This window comes from Panicum virgatum, chromosome 2N (genome assembly GCF_016808335.1).
Source record: "Panicum virgatum strain AP13 chromosome 2N, P.virgatum_v5, whole genome shotgun sequence".
NCBI lineage: Eukaryota > Viridiplantae > Streptophyta > Magnoliopsida > Poales > Poaceae > Panicum > Panicum virgatum.
In genome coordinates, this window is record NC_053146.1 from 6,729,999 (window position 1) to 6,744,528 (window position 14,530).

The 14,530-nt window shown below is 44.4% G+C and overlaps 2 protein-coding genes across 5 annotated transcripts; both read left to right on the forward strand.

Annotated features, from left to right (window-relative positions):
• Nucleotides 1–37: 37 nt before the first annotated feature.
• Nucleotides 38–8,181, forward strand: LOC120659562 (chromatin remodeling protein EBS-like). Its single transcript, XM_039937740.1, has 5 exons — nt 38–325; nt 2,842–3,190; nt 5,437–5,505; nt 7,433–7,568; nt 7,688–8,181. The coding sequence occupies exons 1-5, from the start codon at nt 253–255 to the stop codon at nt 7,715–7,717; spliced, it is 657 nt and encodes a 218-aa protein (XP_039793674.1). The 5' UTR covers nt 38–252; the 3' UTR covers nt 7,718–8,181.
• Nucleotides 8,182–9,795: 1,614 nt separating this feature from the next.
• On the forward strand, nt 9,796–13,701 carry LOC120659563 (disease resistance protein RPM1-like). 4 transcript variants are annotated; one of them, XM_039937744.1, is made up of 3 exons: nt 9,796–10,000; nt 10,641–10,947; nt 11,252–13,701. In XM_039937744.1, exons 2-3 carry the CDS (start codon nt 10,935–10,937, stop codon nt 13,438–13,440), a joined length of 2,202 nt encoding a protein of 733 aa, XP_039793678.1. In that variant the 5' UTR covers nt 9,796–10,000; nt 10,641–10,934; the 3' UTR covers nt 13,441–13,701. The 4 variants fall into 4 exon arrangements, with proteins under 4 accessions (XP_039793678.1, XP_039793675.1, XP_039793676.1 ...); XM_039937741.1 differs by having other exon boundaries at nt 10,641–13,701; XM_039937742.1 differs by having other exon boundaries at nt 9,796–9,980; nt 10,638–13,701.
• The last annotated feature ends 829 nt before the right edge of the window (nt 13,702–14,530 follow it).

Consider the following 14,530-nt stretch of genomic DNA (forward strand, 5'->3'; position numbering starts at 1 on the left):
TCCTTAATAATACAGGTATGCTTGATAAAAAAAAGGCGCGCACGAGAAAGCGCGCGGCGGGGGCGGCGGTAAGAAAAAAAAAACAGCACGCGAGCGAGCCGCGACCGCGAGCGCTTCCGCGTTTCGAACGGAAAGGGAAAAGGGAGGGATCGAGAGAAATAAAAAAAAAATCCACCGGCTTCTCGTGGTCTCCTTCCAAACCCTAGCGCCGCGCCGCCCCCGCCCCCACCTCGCCGTCGCCGCCGCGCGCTCATGGCGAAGTCGCGGCCGCCCAAGCGGATCCTCGAGTCCTACACCATCAAGGGATCCGACAAAGTCATCAAGCGTGAGGCCCCCTCTCTGCCCCTTCTGATCCGGATTTCGCGGGGGGTTTTGGGATTTCCGGTGTCGCGAGGTATTGGGGGTGGGGGACCCGATTTCCGGGCCCTGGGATTAGTGGGGTGTTCGTTTCGGGGTGGATTGACGCCGCCGGAAATGGTCGTGTCCATCGGGCCATTTCGATCGCCATGTTTTGGGTTGGGAATGGTATTTTGGCGGTTGTGCTTCTGCCGTGGTTATTTCGTTTGTTTGGTGCTCTGCTCACTGCGCAGAACTCGATGCCTAATTGTGGTTTGAGATCAATTGGCACGTGAAGCCACAATCTTCGAGGGGGATTAGCATCACAGTGACAGTGCCAGTTTAACGGAGCTCTGCTCTGGTCGCTGCAAACATGCTTATGCAATTCATCTGTTAGCGGCGAATTCTGTTTGCCGGAAAGTTCAGACTTTCAGTATTTGTGGGTGCGCTTGTTTCAGCTTGGCATGTCTGCGTATAGAGCAAGCTCTATTTTTACTGAGTGGGAAAATTGCTATTATGACACTCCAAACGAACGGCTTCGCTATTTAAGGATTCCTAACATCGGTTTCGCTAGAATAGGACTTCTAACGTTGTGGCTTCGGAATACATGACAGTATAGCCCTTTTAATTCATTTGATATCCTAAATATATGTATTTTGGTTTGAGATGACAATTATGCCCTTATTCATGCGTGACCCTTGGCTGGAGGCTTGCTGGCCGCCGCTGGCCGCCCTGCTACCTCGCTCGCGCAAGCACAGCAATGTCAAGGAAAATACAAAGCAGGCAAGCAAAGAGACGGAGGAAGAAGGGTGGGACTCTCTGCTCGCTTTGTGGTGGGGAGCACACCACACCACACCCGCCGTCTCTCTGCCAAGAAATCGATTGATCGGCTGCTTCCCAAACAAACAAATGTCTGCTACCTCACTTGCGCAAGCACAACACCACCACCACCACAACAACAACATAACATTTTTTCCCAAGCAAGTTGGGGTAGGCTAGAGATGAAACCCGAAAGAAATAAGTTCAAGGTTTAGACACATTGATAGCTAGTCTCCAAGCGCTCCTATCCAAAGCTATCTCTTTAGAGATATTCCAATCCTTAAGGTCTCTCTTAACCGACTCATCCCACGTCAGTTTAGGTCTACCTCTACCCCTCTTTACATTATCGACCCGCTCAAGAACCCCATTACGCACCGGCGCCTCAGGAGGCATTCGTTGGACATGTCCAAACCATCTCAGCCGATGCTGGGTAAGTTTCTCCTCAATTGGTGCCACCCCGACCCTATCCCGAATAACTTCGTTCCGGACTCTATCCCTCCTTGTGTGCCCGCAAAACCACCGTAACATCCGCATCTCTGCTACACTCAGTTGTTGGACATGTCGCCTTTTTTAGTCCAACATTCAGCACCGTATAACATCGCCGGACGAATTGCTGTCCTATAGAATTTGCCTTTTAGCTTTTGTGGCACCCTCTTGTCACAAAGGATGCCAGAAGCTTACCGCCATTTCAACCAGCCAACTGAAATTCTATGCCTAACATCTTCATCAATGTCGCCATCCTTTTATAGCACCGATCCTAAATACCGAAAAGTATCCTTCTGGACCACCACTTGCCCATCTAGACTAACATCTCCCCCCTCATGTCTAGTCGCGCTGAAATCGCACATCATGTACTCGGTCTTGGTCCTACTAAGTCTGAACCCTTTCGACTAACGTGCGTCTCCACAGCTCTAACTTCCTATAAAGCACAGCACCACCACCAGAGAAAATTATTTTTGGACATCTCTTTGGCTAGCTGCTGGAAGATCGATGGCCGGCGGCGGCCTGGGGAAGAGAGGCGGCTGCTGGAAGATCGATGGCCGGCGGCGGCGCTGGGAAGAGTGGAGGCGGGCAGCGGCGTTGGACGGGAGATGGCGGGCGGCGGCGCTACACGGGCCAAGGCGGGCGGCGGCGCTCGTCCAGCGATCTGAGGGGAGAAGGCCAGCGGTGCCGTACGTGAATGTGACTAGATGAGATGATCGGTAGAAGGGTAACACAGCCAATACAAGAAATACATGTATTTTAGACTCAACAATAAGATTAAAAGGGCTATAATGTCATTTATTCCGAAGCCACAACGTTAGGAGTCCTATTCTAGCGAAATCGATGTTAGGAGTCCTATTCTAGCGAAATCGATGTTAGGAATCCTAAAATAGCGAAGCCGCTTGTTTGGAGTGTCATAATAGCAATTTTCTCATTTTTACTTAGGGTGGTTGATAAACATTCTATTACGATTTAAGTGCTCTTGGATTAGATTATCCCCAGCTCACTAGTATATCTTCTTGCCTCAGCATTCGCATGACAGCTTGAAAGCTGGCGCGTGAACAGCCCCTTTTTTGCTACAGCAGTTCCATCAAGTTGCCTTAGAACAGTAGGGGTGGTTTTGTCTATGTTAACATTTCTCAGTGCTTTGATGAACAATGCTCCTTTTGCATTTGATTGATTCTCTAATTATGTTTCTTCCAGCTGGTGATTGTGTGCTAATGAGAGCATTTGATGCATCAAAGCCACCCTATGTGGCAAGAGTTGAGGCAATTGAGGCAGCAGGATCTCGAGGCACAAATGTGAGAGTACGGGTGCGATGGTATTATAGGCCTGAGGAGTCCATTGGTGGGAGGCGGCCTTTTCACGGTTCCAAGGAGGTCTTCCTCTCGGACCACTATGATGTACAAAGCGCTGACACGATTGAGGGGAAGTGCAATGTGCACAGCTTCCGGACTTATACAAAGCTTGATTCTGTCAATGCTGAGGACTTCTTCTGCCGCTTTGAGTATAAATCAGCGACAGGCAGCTTCGTGCCCGACCGGATTGCTGTGTAAGAATTCAGTTAATTTTTTTCGCGATTACATTATTTTAAATTTGCAAGCTGTTGCAAGTTCCATATTATCAGGTCCTTTGACTTGTGCAATTGTTGATCTCTTATTGCCGCTAGTCTGAAATAGATTATGCTTCATATAGTTAGCTTTAGATGTTTGGTTTAGGAGCCGGATGGGTTGGAGCCGCTCCATCCTAAATTTCAGAGTGTTTGGTTAGAGAACTCTTGGAACGGAGCCATCCCAAACAAGGGAATATGCCAAAAGATTTAGGACGAGCTCGTTCGAGGAAAAAAAAAAAGCCGGACGAGCTCGTCCGTCGCTTACGGCGTCTTGCTGCTGCACATGTCTCGCATGCACAACGAGCTGGTGGAGGGCATGGCCGCCTGGGCGAAGGCGCACTGGGGCGGAGGACCTGATTGCCGAGGCTAAGGGCAATGGGTCTAGGCGACGGCACGCGATGCACCAAGGGCGTAGGCCCCGCCGCCGAGGCTGGGGCTGGCATGTCGAGGCGGCTGCAGCCCGGCGGATCCGGGCGGAGGGCCTCGACGATGGCGGCGTGCTGGACCAGCGGCTCTAAGGTGAAGATCCGGTGCAGCGGTGGTGGTGGGGTGGACCCGGGGCGAAGGGTGACGGATGCGAGGCGACCGGGGCGAAGGGCTCGATTCACGGCGACGTGGTAGCGCAACAGACCGGAGCTGTCCCCGGTGGCGAGGACTGGCAGCGAGATGGGAAGCGCACGAGCAGAAGCTCGAGGTGGAAGATGACTTGACAAGCGGGACCTACAAACGGAGGATGATGGACCAAAAATTCTGTCATCCTATCCCTTCAATCAAACAAGAAACATAATCGCTCCGTCCCTCCAACCAAACAGCTCTTATAAGAACCGTTCCATCCTAAAAAATAAGGATGGAGCCATTCCATTTTACCTCGCTCTCCAACCAAACGGCAGACACTACCTTAGTTTTCCAAAGTAGCATTTCACCCTACACGCTCCTATGAGTTTGCTTATTGGTATTGGAGTTAGATCAATTATAAAATTACTACTAGTAGAAACATTTATAAACCATATGTGTATTTCTTCCCTTGTATTGTGTGGATAGGGGCACAGGGTCAAAATCATGAGTACCTTGAATTGCGGTATAGATGATACTTGTCCTTAGCTTGGTCCCATGTCCTTTGTTGATGATTTTCACACATTGCTCCAGGGATTCCACACATGCTTTTATTTTAGAAGTGGTAGTTTTTTTAAGGCCATAATTTTGATAAGGTCATATATGTTTGCATTGGCATGCACCTGTATGCCCTCAATACGATTTATTCATTTCTATGTTTTTTCTTAAAGAGGTGCTATCAATGTCAAATATGAAAATGACATGGAATGATGGAATCCAACCATCTTCTCCAATAGCTGGTATTGGTTACCATTACTGTTGAGGAAAATAAAAGAAGCACTGAAAGGTTATGCTGTCTAGAAATTTTTTTGTTTAGGCCTTCTATTGGGTATTGGTTCCTTCTTGACTATGGAAGCGATATTCCATACAATGCCCCTGCAGCATGTTGTTCCTTTAAATCATACTCTTTGTTTGATTACAAAGGTGACCCATGAAGTTAGGTACTGGCAATTATAAGAAGGGGTAATGGGGTTGATAGAAAAATTAGAGTTTGGGGATCACAGTTAGAAGTGAGGATATTTCTTGCTTGGTTTTGAAATAGACACATGGCCTCCTTCAATAGTAGATGCAGACCCTCAACTTTTTGTAACAGGACCCAATTTCCTAATTGTCCTGTGACTCTATTTACTAATTACCTGGAGCTACTATGAACCTAAGCTCATCAACTCCGGTCCTATTATTCCTAGCCGAACTGAGGTCCTCCTGGACTCCCATGTGATCCTCCACCTCAAAGTTCTTAAGGTGTCGCCTAGGCGGCAAGGTCAGATACTAATGCTAACCAAACTCAAACTTAATGACTCCTCCCAATCTTCCTCCTGTGCTACTCTGTACGGAATATGGACCGCTACTTGTCTGTGTTTCTTGGTTTTGAGTTTATGGCACAACTTATCTTATATTTTGTTGATTTTGACTTGAACTAACAACATTTATTTTACTCCCATTGTATTGTAAAACAAAGCCCTGTTATTGCTAGCCTTGCCTTAACTATTTGCAAGTCTGATTTGTGCGTAGTTCTTGAAACCTGAATGATTATTGTTGTCTGTCTCTCATTGCTTTTGTAATACATGTGCCAGGTTTTGCAAGTGTGAGATGCCATACAACCCTGATGATCTTATGATCCAATGCGAAGAATGTTCTGATTGGTGAGTATATTGATGAAGATCAAAGAGAAACTGATTTCTCAAAAGTTTGGTAAAAGTTTTGTTGATACAACGTGATAATACTTATATTTTCTTCTGGTGCATTTTTAAGTCGACAGATTGTTTTGTTGGTCCAGGAATAGGTGGATTTGAAAGATACGAATTTGCTGGTAGGAAACCATCGCTTAATGCAAAAGTAACTAACCCGAACTTTACCAAATTGGCCAAAATGGAGTTACTTCGCTTTGGTATCTTTGTATGATTTGTAATATAATGCAATATGATAATCGCTGCCCTTCCTCCGCTGAGGATCAAATATGACAAAACAAAATAAAAATAGGATATGTTCATTGCTAAAATGAAGTGCGTTATTCACCTACACTACAACAACAACATAGCCTTTTATCCCAAGCGAGTTGGGGTAGACTAGAGATGAAATCCAAAAGACACAAAGGTCATGTTCAGGCACGTTGATAGCTAGTCTCCAAGCGCTCCTATCTAAAGCTAACTCCTCAGTGATATCCCAATCTTTAAGGTTTCTCTTAACCGACTCGTCCCAAGTCAGCTTAGGTCTACCTGTACCACTCTTTACCTTATCAACACGCTTTAGCACCCCACTACGCACCGGCGCCTCTGGAGGCCTCCGTTGGACATGTCCAAACCATCTCAATCGATGTTGGTTAAGTTTCTCCTCAATTGGTGTCACTCCTATCTTTTCCCGAATATCTTCGTTTCGGACTCTATCCCTCCTTGTGTGCCCGCAAAACCACCGTAACATGCGCATCTCTGCTACACTCAGTTGCTGGACATGTCGCCTTTTTGTAGGCCAACATTCAGCACCGTATAACATCGCCGGGCGAATCGCTGTCCTATAGAATTTACCTTTTAGCTTTTGTGGCACCCTCCTGTCACAGAGGACACCAGAAGCTTGACGCCATTTCAACCAGCCAGCTGAGATTCTATGCCTAACATCATCAATGTCGCCGTCCTTTTGTAGCATCGAACCTAAATACCGAAAAGTGTCCTTATGGGCCACCACTTGCCTATCGAGACTAACGTCACCACCCTCATGTCTAGATGTGCTGAAAATCGCTCATCATGTACTCGGTCTTGGTCCTACTAAGTCTGAACCCTTTTGACTCTAACGTGCGTTTCCACAGCTCTAATTTTCTATTTATCCCTGCTATACTCTCGTCCACTAGCACCACATCATCAGCAAAGAGCATACACCAAGGAATATCACCTTGTATGTCTCTTGTGACCTCATCCATCACCAAATCAAATAAATAAGGGCTCAATGCCGACCCCTGATGTAGGCATATGTTAATAGGAAAGTCAGTGGTGTCACCACATGTTCGGACAAACATCATCGCATCCTTGTACATATCCTTGATGAGGGTAATGTACTTAGTTGGGACTTTGTGCTTCTCCAAGGCCTACCACGTGACATTTCTCGGTACTTTGTCATACGCCTTCTCGACGTCAATAAGGACCATGTGCAAGTCCTTCTGCTCCCTATATCCCTCCATCAATTGTCGTATTAGGAAAATCGCCTCCATGGTCGACCTTCCAGGTATGAACCCAAACTGGTTTTGGGTCACACTTGTCACTCTTCTTAGGCGGTGCTCGATAATCCTCTCCCAGAGTTAACCATACTATCGCTTTGTCACCTAGGCATCTGCTATTCACCTACACTGAGTTCTCAAATTCTTAGGCAGGTTGTCATTTTTGTTTTCATGCGTTTCACACACATATCCCCGTAATTGTCCCCATTAAGACCTAAGGTCAATTTAACTTTTTCTAGACAAGGTCAATTTAACTTTTTCTGGACACTGATCCATTCACATATCTGTCTGCGCGCGCCCGCGAGATTAACCAGCACTCTGTGCCATATAATTACACGTGCTGTACTGTTGCTTCTGTTTTCCAGGTTTCACCCTGCTTGCATTGGGATGACTATCAAAGAAGCAAAGAAATTGGAACATTTTTTCTGCCATACTTGTACGACCGAAAATGGGAAGATGGCAGAGAATTCTCATGAAGCTACAGCGCAATCAGAAGAAAAGGTAAATGTTGTGTTATGGGATTGCTGCTTATCATTGATGCAAATTTGTTTTTGTTATTTGAAAGTTACAATGCAAATGGGAATTATGTTGAATAATATAACTTGAAATGATCTCTTCAGCCAGTGGAGTCAAAAAGACGGAGAAGATGATGGCCCTGCTGATTAATCTATGAAAATTCTGTGCGGTTGTACAAAAGCCATCTGAGGTCTGTAATGCTATTTGTTGTCGCAGTTTGTGGCTCTGGGGTCCCCCTAATGTCAGGCACACGCTGTACATAGTTGTGTGCAACCTGATCAGATTGTTGTATTAGAGAGCATACTAGGATTTGCATGGTAGTGTCAGACTATCAGAGTATGTGTAGGGTATGGCAGCCCAATGCCAGCATCAGGTGATCAAGCTTCTCTGGGCATTTTAGCACTCCTGGATCATCCAGCAATAATATTGCCACGCAGCTGGGCCTGGCCAGTCATCGTGTTCATTCTTGGGAAAACTTTGTACCGTCATGTGAACTTTGAAATTGTCCATGTAATGCAAGCATCTCGGTGTGGTACCTGCAAAATTGTTGCTTGGAATTTGGTTGGAGGAACAGTAATAAGGGATGGGTTGGGCAACATGTGCCTGATTCCATCGTTTTCGCTTGTAACATCCTTAGCCGAGCGATTGAAAATGGGCGTCGTCTGTTGATCACATAATTTCAGCTCTCAAGTCACCTAGTGTCATTGTCAATGTACGCAGCTTGTTAGCTCCTCACCCGACAGTCGTCTCGGGTCCACTCTGCCGGTCCTACCAGCCGTCTAAAAACCTACTTCAAAGACGTGGAATCTAGAAAATCAGTGCAAGAAAATCGCCCTCACTGCATCCGCGACTACCACAAACCCGCCCTGCTTTAGGAGATCCCCATCACTCCATCGACGACCACCACTGCCGGTTCAGCCACTCAAAAACCTACCTCCAGTATCTTGGATGTAAAAAATCGGTACCTGAGAAGAAAATCTCCATCACTATTAAGTGTATTAGACGGACCTGGTCTCGAAATTTCTTGTTTGGTAACAACTTGCTTTTCAACCAATTCGTTGTAGGGTTTGCCTCTATTTGAAAATTCTAATTACATTTTGATTGACAAGGTCATGGTTTAATAATTTGGTGGCCACATTTTTGTGTGTCAAACCATAACGAGGATAACTTGGCAAAATTTATGACAAAGCAAACGACCACATTTTATTGCTGCGACTTTAAGGCGATTAGGCATCCCTTGTGGTAGAATGAACATGTGGGTCCATGCTAGGACTATATAGTAGTCCGAAATAGCGGCTTGATAGCAGTGGTGGCGAGTGCCACTGAAGGACCACTGGTCTGAATAATACGAAGTCAAAGTTGCAAATATTCTTCCATTTTCCCCTGTTAGAAATCTTTTAGACTAATGCATGATTCTAAATCTGCTGAGTTAGGAACATGTAGGCATGTAGCTAGCTCTTTTTTTTGGTATCTGGTGGAAAAGAAAAAAAGGAAAATGGAAGATTTCACTAAGCTAAAATGACACATAAAAAGAGTGGACATTGTATTTTGTAATCTTAGCACTCCTTTGAAAGCCCCAAAAATTACATCAACTAGAACATGTGCGATATATTTGACTAATTATATTTATAATATGTATAAGAAAGTTATATGCATTGAAGGCCTTTTCATAATCATAATGACTGGTAGCATTAATCATGTATTGTCAATTATGTGGGATACCAGCGATCAAAATTGCAAAAGTTTTGACTGAGGAGTATAAATGCTATTTTACACATTTGGTGTAACCTAGCAGTAAACCCTAGTTAAATGACATCATTAATTGTGTGTCGTGGTTATTACTGAAATTTTCTCTAGTAATTAGCTAGATGCAGCTACAATTAAGATTGTAGAATAGCGCATGGGTGGAACAATTTTTTTGTTATATTACTATTAAAATGTGTTTCAATATGAATCTATTAACATAAAGGTATGTTTCAATTTATATGTGACTTTAGGTGTTGATGATCAAAACCAAAATTGTCTTATGGCAAAACCTAATGGACTTTCATTTAGGATATAAGGTAGTAGAACACTACAAAGCTAAAATTGAAATTTTGTTTGTAAAGGTTATTAGGCACAAAATGTATCTCCTTTTTTAGTGAAATGCCAAAGTTTTATTCTTGGATTGTCTGGTTTTCCTTTTTTTTCTTTTTTTATGTTTTTGCCGACGAAGAAGCTCCCAACTCCCAAAGTCAGAGCCAGCTAACGTCTACAGCCGCATTCTCCAACAAGATCCTCCTCAGTTCCCACTACCGAGTCCCAGTCCAAGCACAAGCACAAGCACCAGCACCTCCCTTTCTTTAGTCGCCGTGGCATGCGGAGCTGGGAGCTTGCGCAGCTGTTCAAGCAACCGAACTGCTGCCTGCAGGGAAAAGGTGTGTTCCCCCGTCATTCTTGTTCCCTGATGATCTTTCAAAAAGAAAAATTTCTTGTTCCCGGTGGCTCTTGTGCAACTTCTGCTTCGTTTTCCCTGCCATTCTGGGAAGAAACAGGCGTCAGATTTCAAGGGTATGTGTCCACCTGAAAAAGAAATTTAGGTCTTGCCTATTGCTGCTAGTTACTTAGAAACTGTTGGGTTGGGGAGTTTTGGGGATCCAAATCCCTAGGATTTAGCCTGGATCTGGCTAAATCTTAAATTAGAGCCTAGTATATCCCACATCAAAGAGCTTTTGTGCAGTCAATCTAAGTAGATGCATGTGTATCAAGACTCGAATCGCAACTAGTATGACCAAAATATATTCGTGTGCTGATAAATGTGCAAACAGTTACTCTCCTGATCTTCTGTAGTTCTGTTTCCTTGTACTTATCTGAAATTTGATTATACATTTGATTCAATCTCAATAGGGGCTGCCTGAAGTAGATTTGAGAAAAAATTAATATGATACTGCAAAATTTAAAGTAGATCAAGGGTTAACCTATGGATTTTGCTAGAAAATAATGGTGCAGGTGTTTTCATTGTCTCTATTTTTTCCCATTCATTTATGCTTGTAGCTGTTTTTTTCCCTCTACCTTCAGGATTGAACCCACAAGAAAGTACCTCAGAAATGTTGAATCACTAGGAACTGTTTCTGCAATTAGGATTTAAAAGGTGAACATGGCAGAAGCTCTGGTCATAGTGGTTCTCCAAAAGATTACCTTTGCACTTGGAGAAGAGGGATTGAAAATTATTGGTTCTAAGCTACAGAAGCAGCTACCCGATGTACAAGAAGTTACCAACAGAATGAGACTACTCCAAAGTGATTTCTTGATGATGCAAGCATTCATAAGTCAAGTAGACGTTCACAGGTCCAGTGACAAGGTACTGGAGGCATGGCTCGAACAGGTAAGACAAGCAGCCCATGAAGCTGAGGACATTGTTGATGAGTTCATTTATCTTGTTAGCCAAATGGAAGGAACACATAGTTTTCTAAAGAGAGCATTGAACCAAGTAGTGGATGTTAAACAATGGCGCAAGCTTGCAGTGCAGGCTAAATTCGTGGAGGATTGTCTTCAAAAGATAACAGAAACAAAAAAGCGGTTTGATGTATCAGCAACAGATAGTAGGAAAGATAATGCGTCGAGTTATTCTAGTCGGCTGCAACATCTGTCTGAACATTTGTATCTGAATGATGATGACAATTTTGTAGGGAATGCAGAAGAGGTGAAGCACCTAACAGAATGGTTATCTGATACGAGGAAAGATCGTACTGTAATCTCAGTATGTGGAATGGGAGGGCTGGGTAAGACAACCATTGCTAGTAGCATCTACAAGAAAGAAGAAATTAAAAGAATGTTTATCTGCCGTGCATGGATATCTGTCTCTCAAAGTTACAGGGTCAAAGATCTCCTCAAAAGAATCCTACTACAACTCATGTCAAAGAATGAGAATATTCCAGATGGGATTGATACCATGGACTGCGTGAATCTGGTTGAACTGCTTCAAAGATATCTAAAGGACAGGAGGTATTTAATTGTGCTGGATGATGTATGGAGTAGGGACTCTTGGCCTTTACTAGATAGTGCATTTGTCAAGAATAACATTGGGAGCCGAATAGTTATCACAACTCGAATACAAGCAGTGGCATCCCTAGCAGATGGAAACCGTGAAATAAAACTTAGTTTATTACCAAAGGAGGAAGCGTGGACCCTTTTCTGTCACAAGGCCTTCGCAAGATTAGATGGCAGAAGTTGCCCCCTCAATCTTAAGGCTTGTGCAGAAAGAATTGTGGATAAGTGCCAAGGTTTGCCACTGGCTCTTGTTGCTTTAGGGAGTCTTCTATCCTACAAAGAAATGGATGAGCACGAGTGGGAGTTGTTCTATAGCCAACTTAGGTGGCAGCTGAGTAATAACCCAGAGCTGAGCTGGGTTGCTAGCGTTCTGAACCTCAGTTACAATGATCTCCCTAGTTACCTAAAGAATTGTTTTCTTTACTGTGGCATGTTTCCTGAAGACTATCATATAGAACGGAAACGGCTAATCAGACTCTGGATTGCTGAAGGATTCATTGAGGATAGAGGACCCGAGACAACATTGTCAGACGTAGCTGCATGTTACCTGAAGGAGCTTGCTGATCGTTCATTGCTTCAAGTTGTCCACAGGAATGAATACGGAAGGCCAAAGAGGTTCCAGATGCATGACCTTGTGAGGGAGTTATCTCTAACAATATCCAAGAAGGAAAAGTTTGCTACTACATGGGACCATCCTAACTCAGACTGCAGTTCTGACAGATCTCGTCGACTTTCCTTGCACAAGGATAGTAATTTAATGCAAACAGTAGCAAATTCAGCGCAGCTCAGGTCTGTCATCGTGTTTGTGGAGGGAGTCTCGTCATCTTGGTTCAAGAACTGTTACCCAAACTTTAGGTTGTTGAGGGTCTTGTCCCTTAGGCACTGCCATATTCAGAAAATACCAGACAACCTTTCTAATTTGTTTAACTTGCATTACCTTGACTTGGGATACACAAAACTGAAAGAGGTACCAAGATCTATCGGGAAGCTTAGCAATCTGCAAACTCTGTATCTCAAGGGTTCCGTAATGGAGTTGCCAAGTGCCGTGACTATGTTAACAAAGCTTCAGCACCTAATTATAGATGTTGGAAGGTTTGGAAGTTCGGCAAGTAACAAAATATGTCGCCTGGAACACCTGCAGGTTCTGAAGAACATAGAAGCCAATAGCTGCGTGATTAGAAATCTTGGATGCTTGACTATGATGAGAAGCCTTGGCATCAGGAAGGTGCTAGAATCCTATAACACAGATCTGTGGATCTCAATCAGCAAGATGTCAGCTTTGACTTCCTTGTCCGTGATCGCAGCTGATCGCAACAGAGATGCTCTTGATATGTCAGACTTGAAACCTTTACCATACCTGGAGAAGCTTATGTTAAGTGGCAAGCTGGACAAAGGAGCAATTCCTCTTGCATTTGGCCACTTCCCCAAACTGAAAAGTTTAAGGCTTTGCTTTTCTGGGCTCCGTGAAGACCCACTTGCTTTGCTCTCCGCCATGTTTCACAATCTAGGCCACCTCAATCTTTACCGCTGCTACGATGGTACGAGACTTACATTTCGTGCTGGGTGGTTCCCTATGCTCAAGCATCTGTACTTGAGCTCCATGGGTGAGCTAAAGGAGGTTGTGATTGAGGACGGCACCATGAGAAGCTTACATCGGCTAGAGCTGTGGAGCTTGAAAGGCTTGATGTCGGTGCCAGAGGGCCTTGTGCACCTTAAAGCACTCCAGCAGCTGTGCATCGGCTCGATGATGCCTGATGAGTTCAAAAGAAGGTTAGCAGGACGCGATCGATGGATTGTTGAACACATCCCCTACATTGGATATCCATGATCAAGATTCAAGAAGCCATTCTGGTGCAAGCATCATGTCTTATCAAATAGTAAAGCATCATATGTCTTGTACCACTCAAAGTAAATCATAATTATATATATTGAGTGCATAGTTGCACCCGCGCATCGGCTGATGCTGTACACGATTCCTGATAGTTGTGTGATTTTTTTTTCTTGTTTCATTTTATGAAACTTCTTGCTGTAATCTGTTGTATCTTGTCAGTCCAAAGTGCCAGCTAATGTACGTGCTGTTTCATGCTTAGCAAAACTGTTTCCCTTAATATGACAGTACTGTCGCAAAAGAAACACTTGATGCCCTGCTTTTCAGAAAAATTCCGTTAGACGACAAAAACTCTAAAATAAATTTGCCTTGGTTTCGGAAGATTTCTAGCAAAAACCTTTTTTGAGAGCCTGCCTGCCTAAGAAACTATGAGTTGTCTCCAAAAAACAAGAATGGCACCCAGCTGATACATCAGTGCAGTAAAGCTCCATTATTCAGAATGAAACGGAATAACATGATCTGTGAGAATTTCACAGGATTTTTTTTTCAGTGCCGAAACAGAATCAATCCTGAAGCCTGCAGAAACTACACGAATTTTTCACTGATCGAGGACCCCGTGGGAGGGGGTTTACTCTATCCACCAAATAATACACGTACACGAGCACTCCACCGCAGTCAAGCACGCCCCTCCGGGAAGAAGGATTGGAAGCACAACACTGTTAAATTCTATAAAAGTCGCTCCCACAGGTAGTAACCAGTACTACTGAGGTTCTTGTAATCACTAGGCTACAAATCTTTCTGTTGCTTGAAGAAAAAATTGTAGGTTATTACAATGCATACCCCTCCTCTCTCGAGTTAGTCTTGTAGCCTCTCAAGCTCACTTACATGGGCTGAGCCCTGTTGCGTGCGTGCAAGCACGTTGATCCAATCCGAACCAGAGACCCGTGCGCTGGGCTTCCTTGTGCGTGGCCCACGAACAGAGTCAGCTGTAGTAGGAGTGCTAAGGAGGTTGATTGGATGGCTGCAGCTTCGAGCCAGGCTCGTTTCTAAGAACCAGGCTCTCGGTAGCCAAGCTAAAGGCATGCAAGAG

Excerpts from the sequence above, each read along its gene's own strand:
- LOC120659562 (XM_039937740.1), top strand. The coding sequence starts at position 253 with ATGGCGAAGTCGCGGCCGCCCAAGCGGATCCTCGAGTCCTACACCATC. Across the intron at positions 326-2,841 it reads ATCCGACAAAGTCATCAAGC|CTGGTGATTGTGTGCTAATG; the intron begins GTGAGGCCCCCT and ends TGTTTCTTCCAG. Across the intron at positions 3,191-5,436 it reads GTGCCCGACCGGATTGCTGT|GTTTTGCAAGTGTGAGATGC; the intron begins GTAAGAATTCAG and ends TACATGTGCCAG.
- LOC120659563 (XM_039937741.1), top strand. The coding sequence starts at position 10,720 with ATGGCAGAAGCTCTGGTCATAGTGGTTCTCCAAAAGATTACCTTTGCA.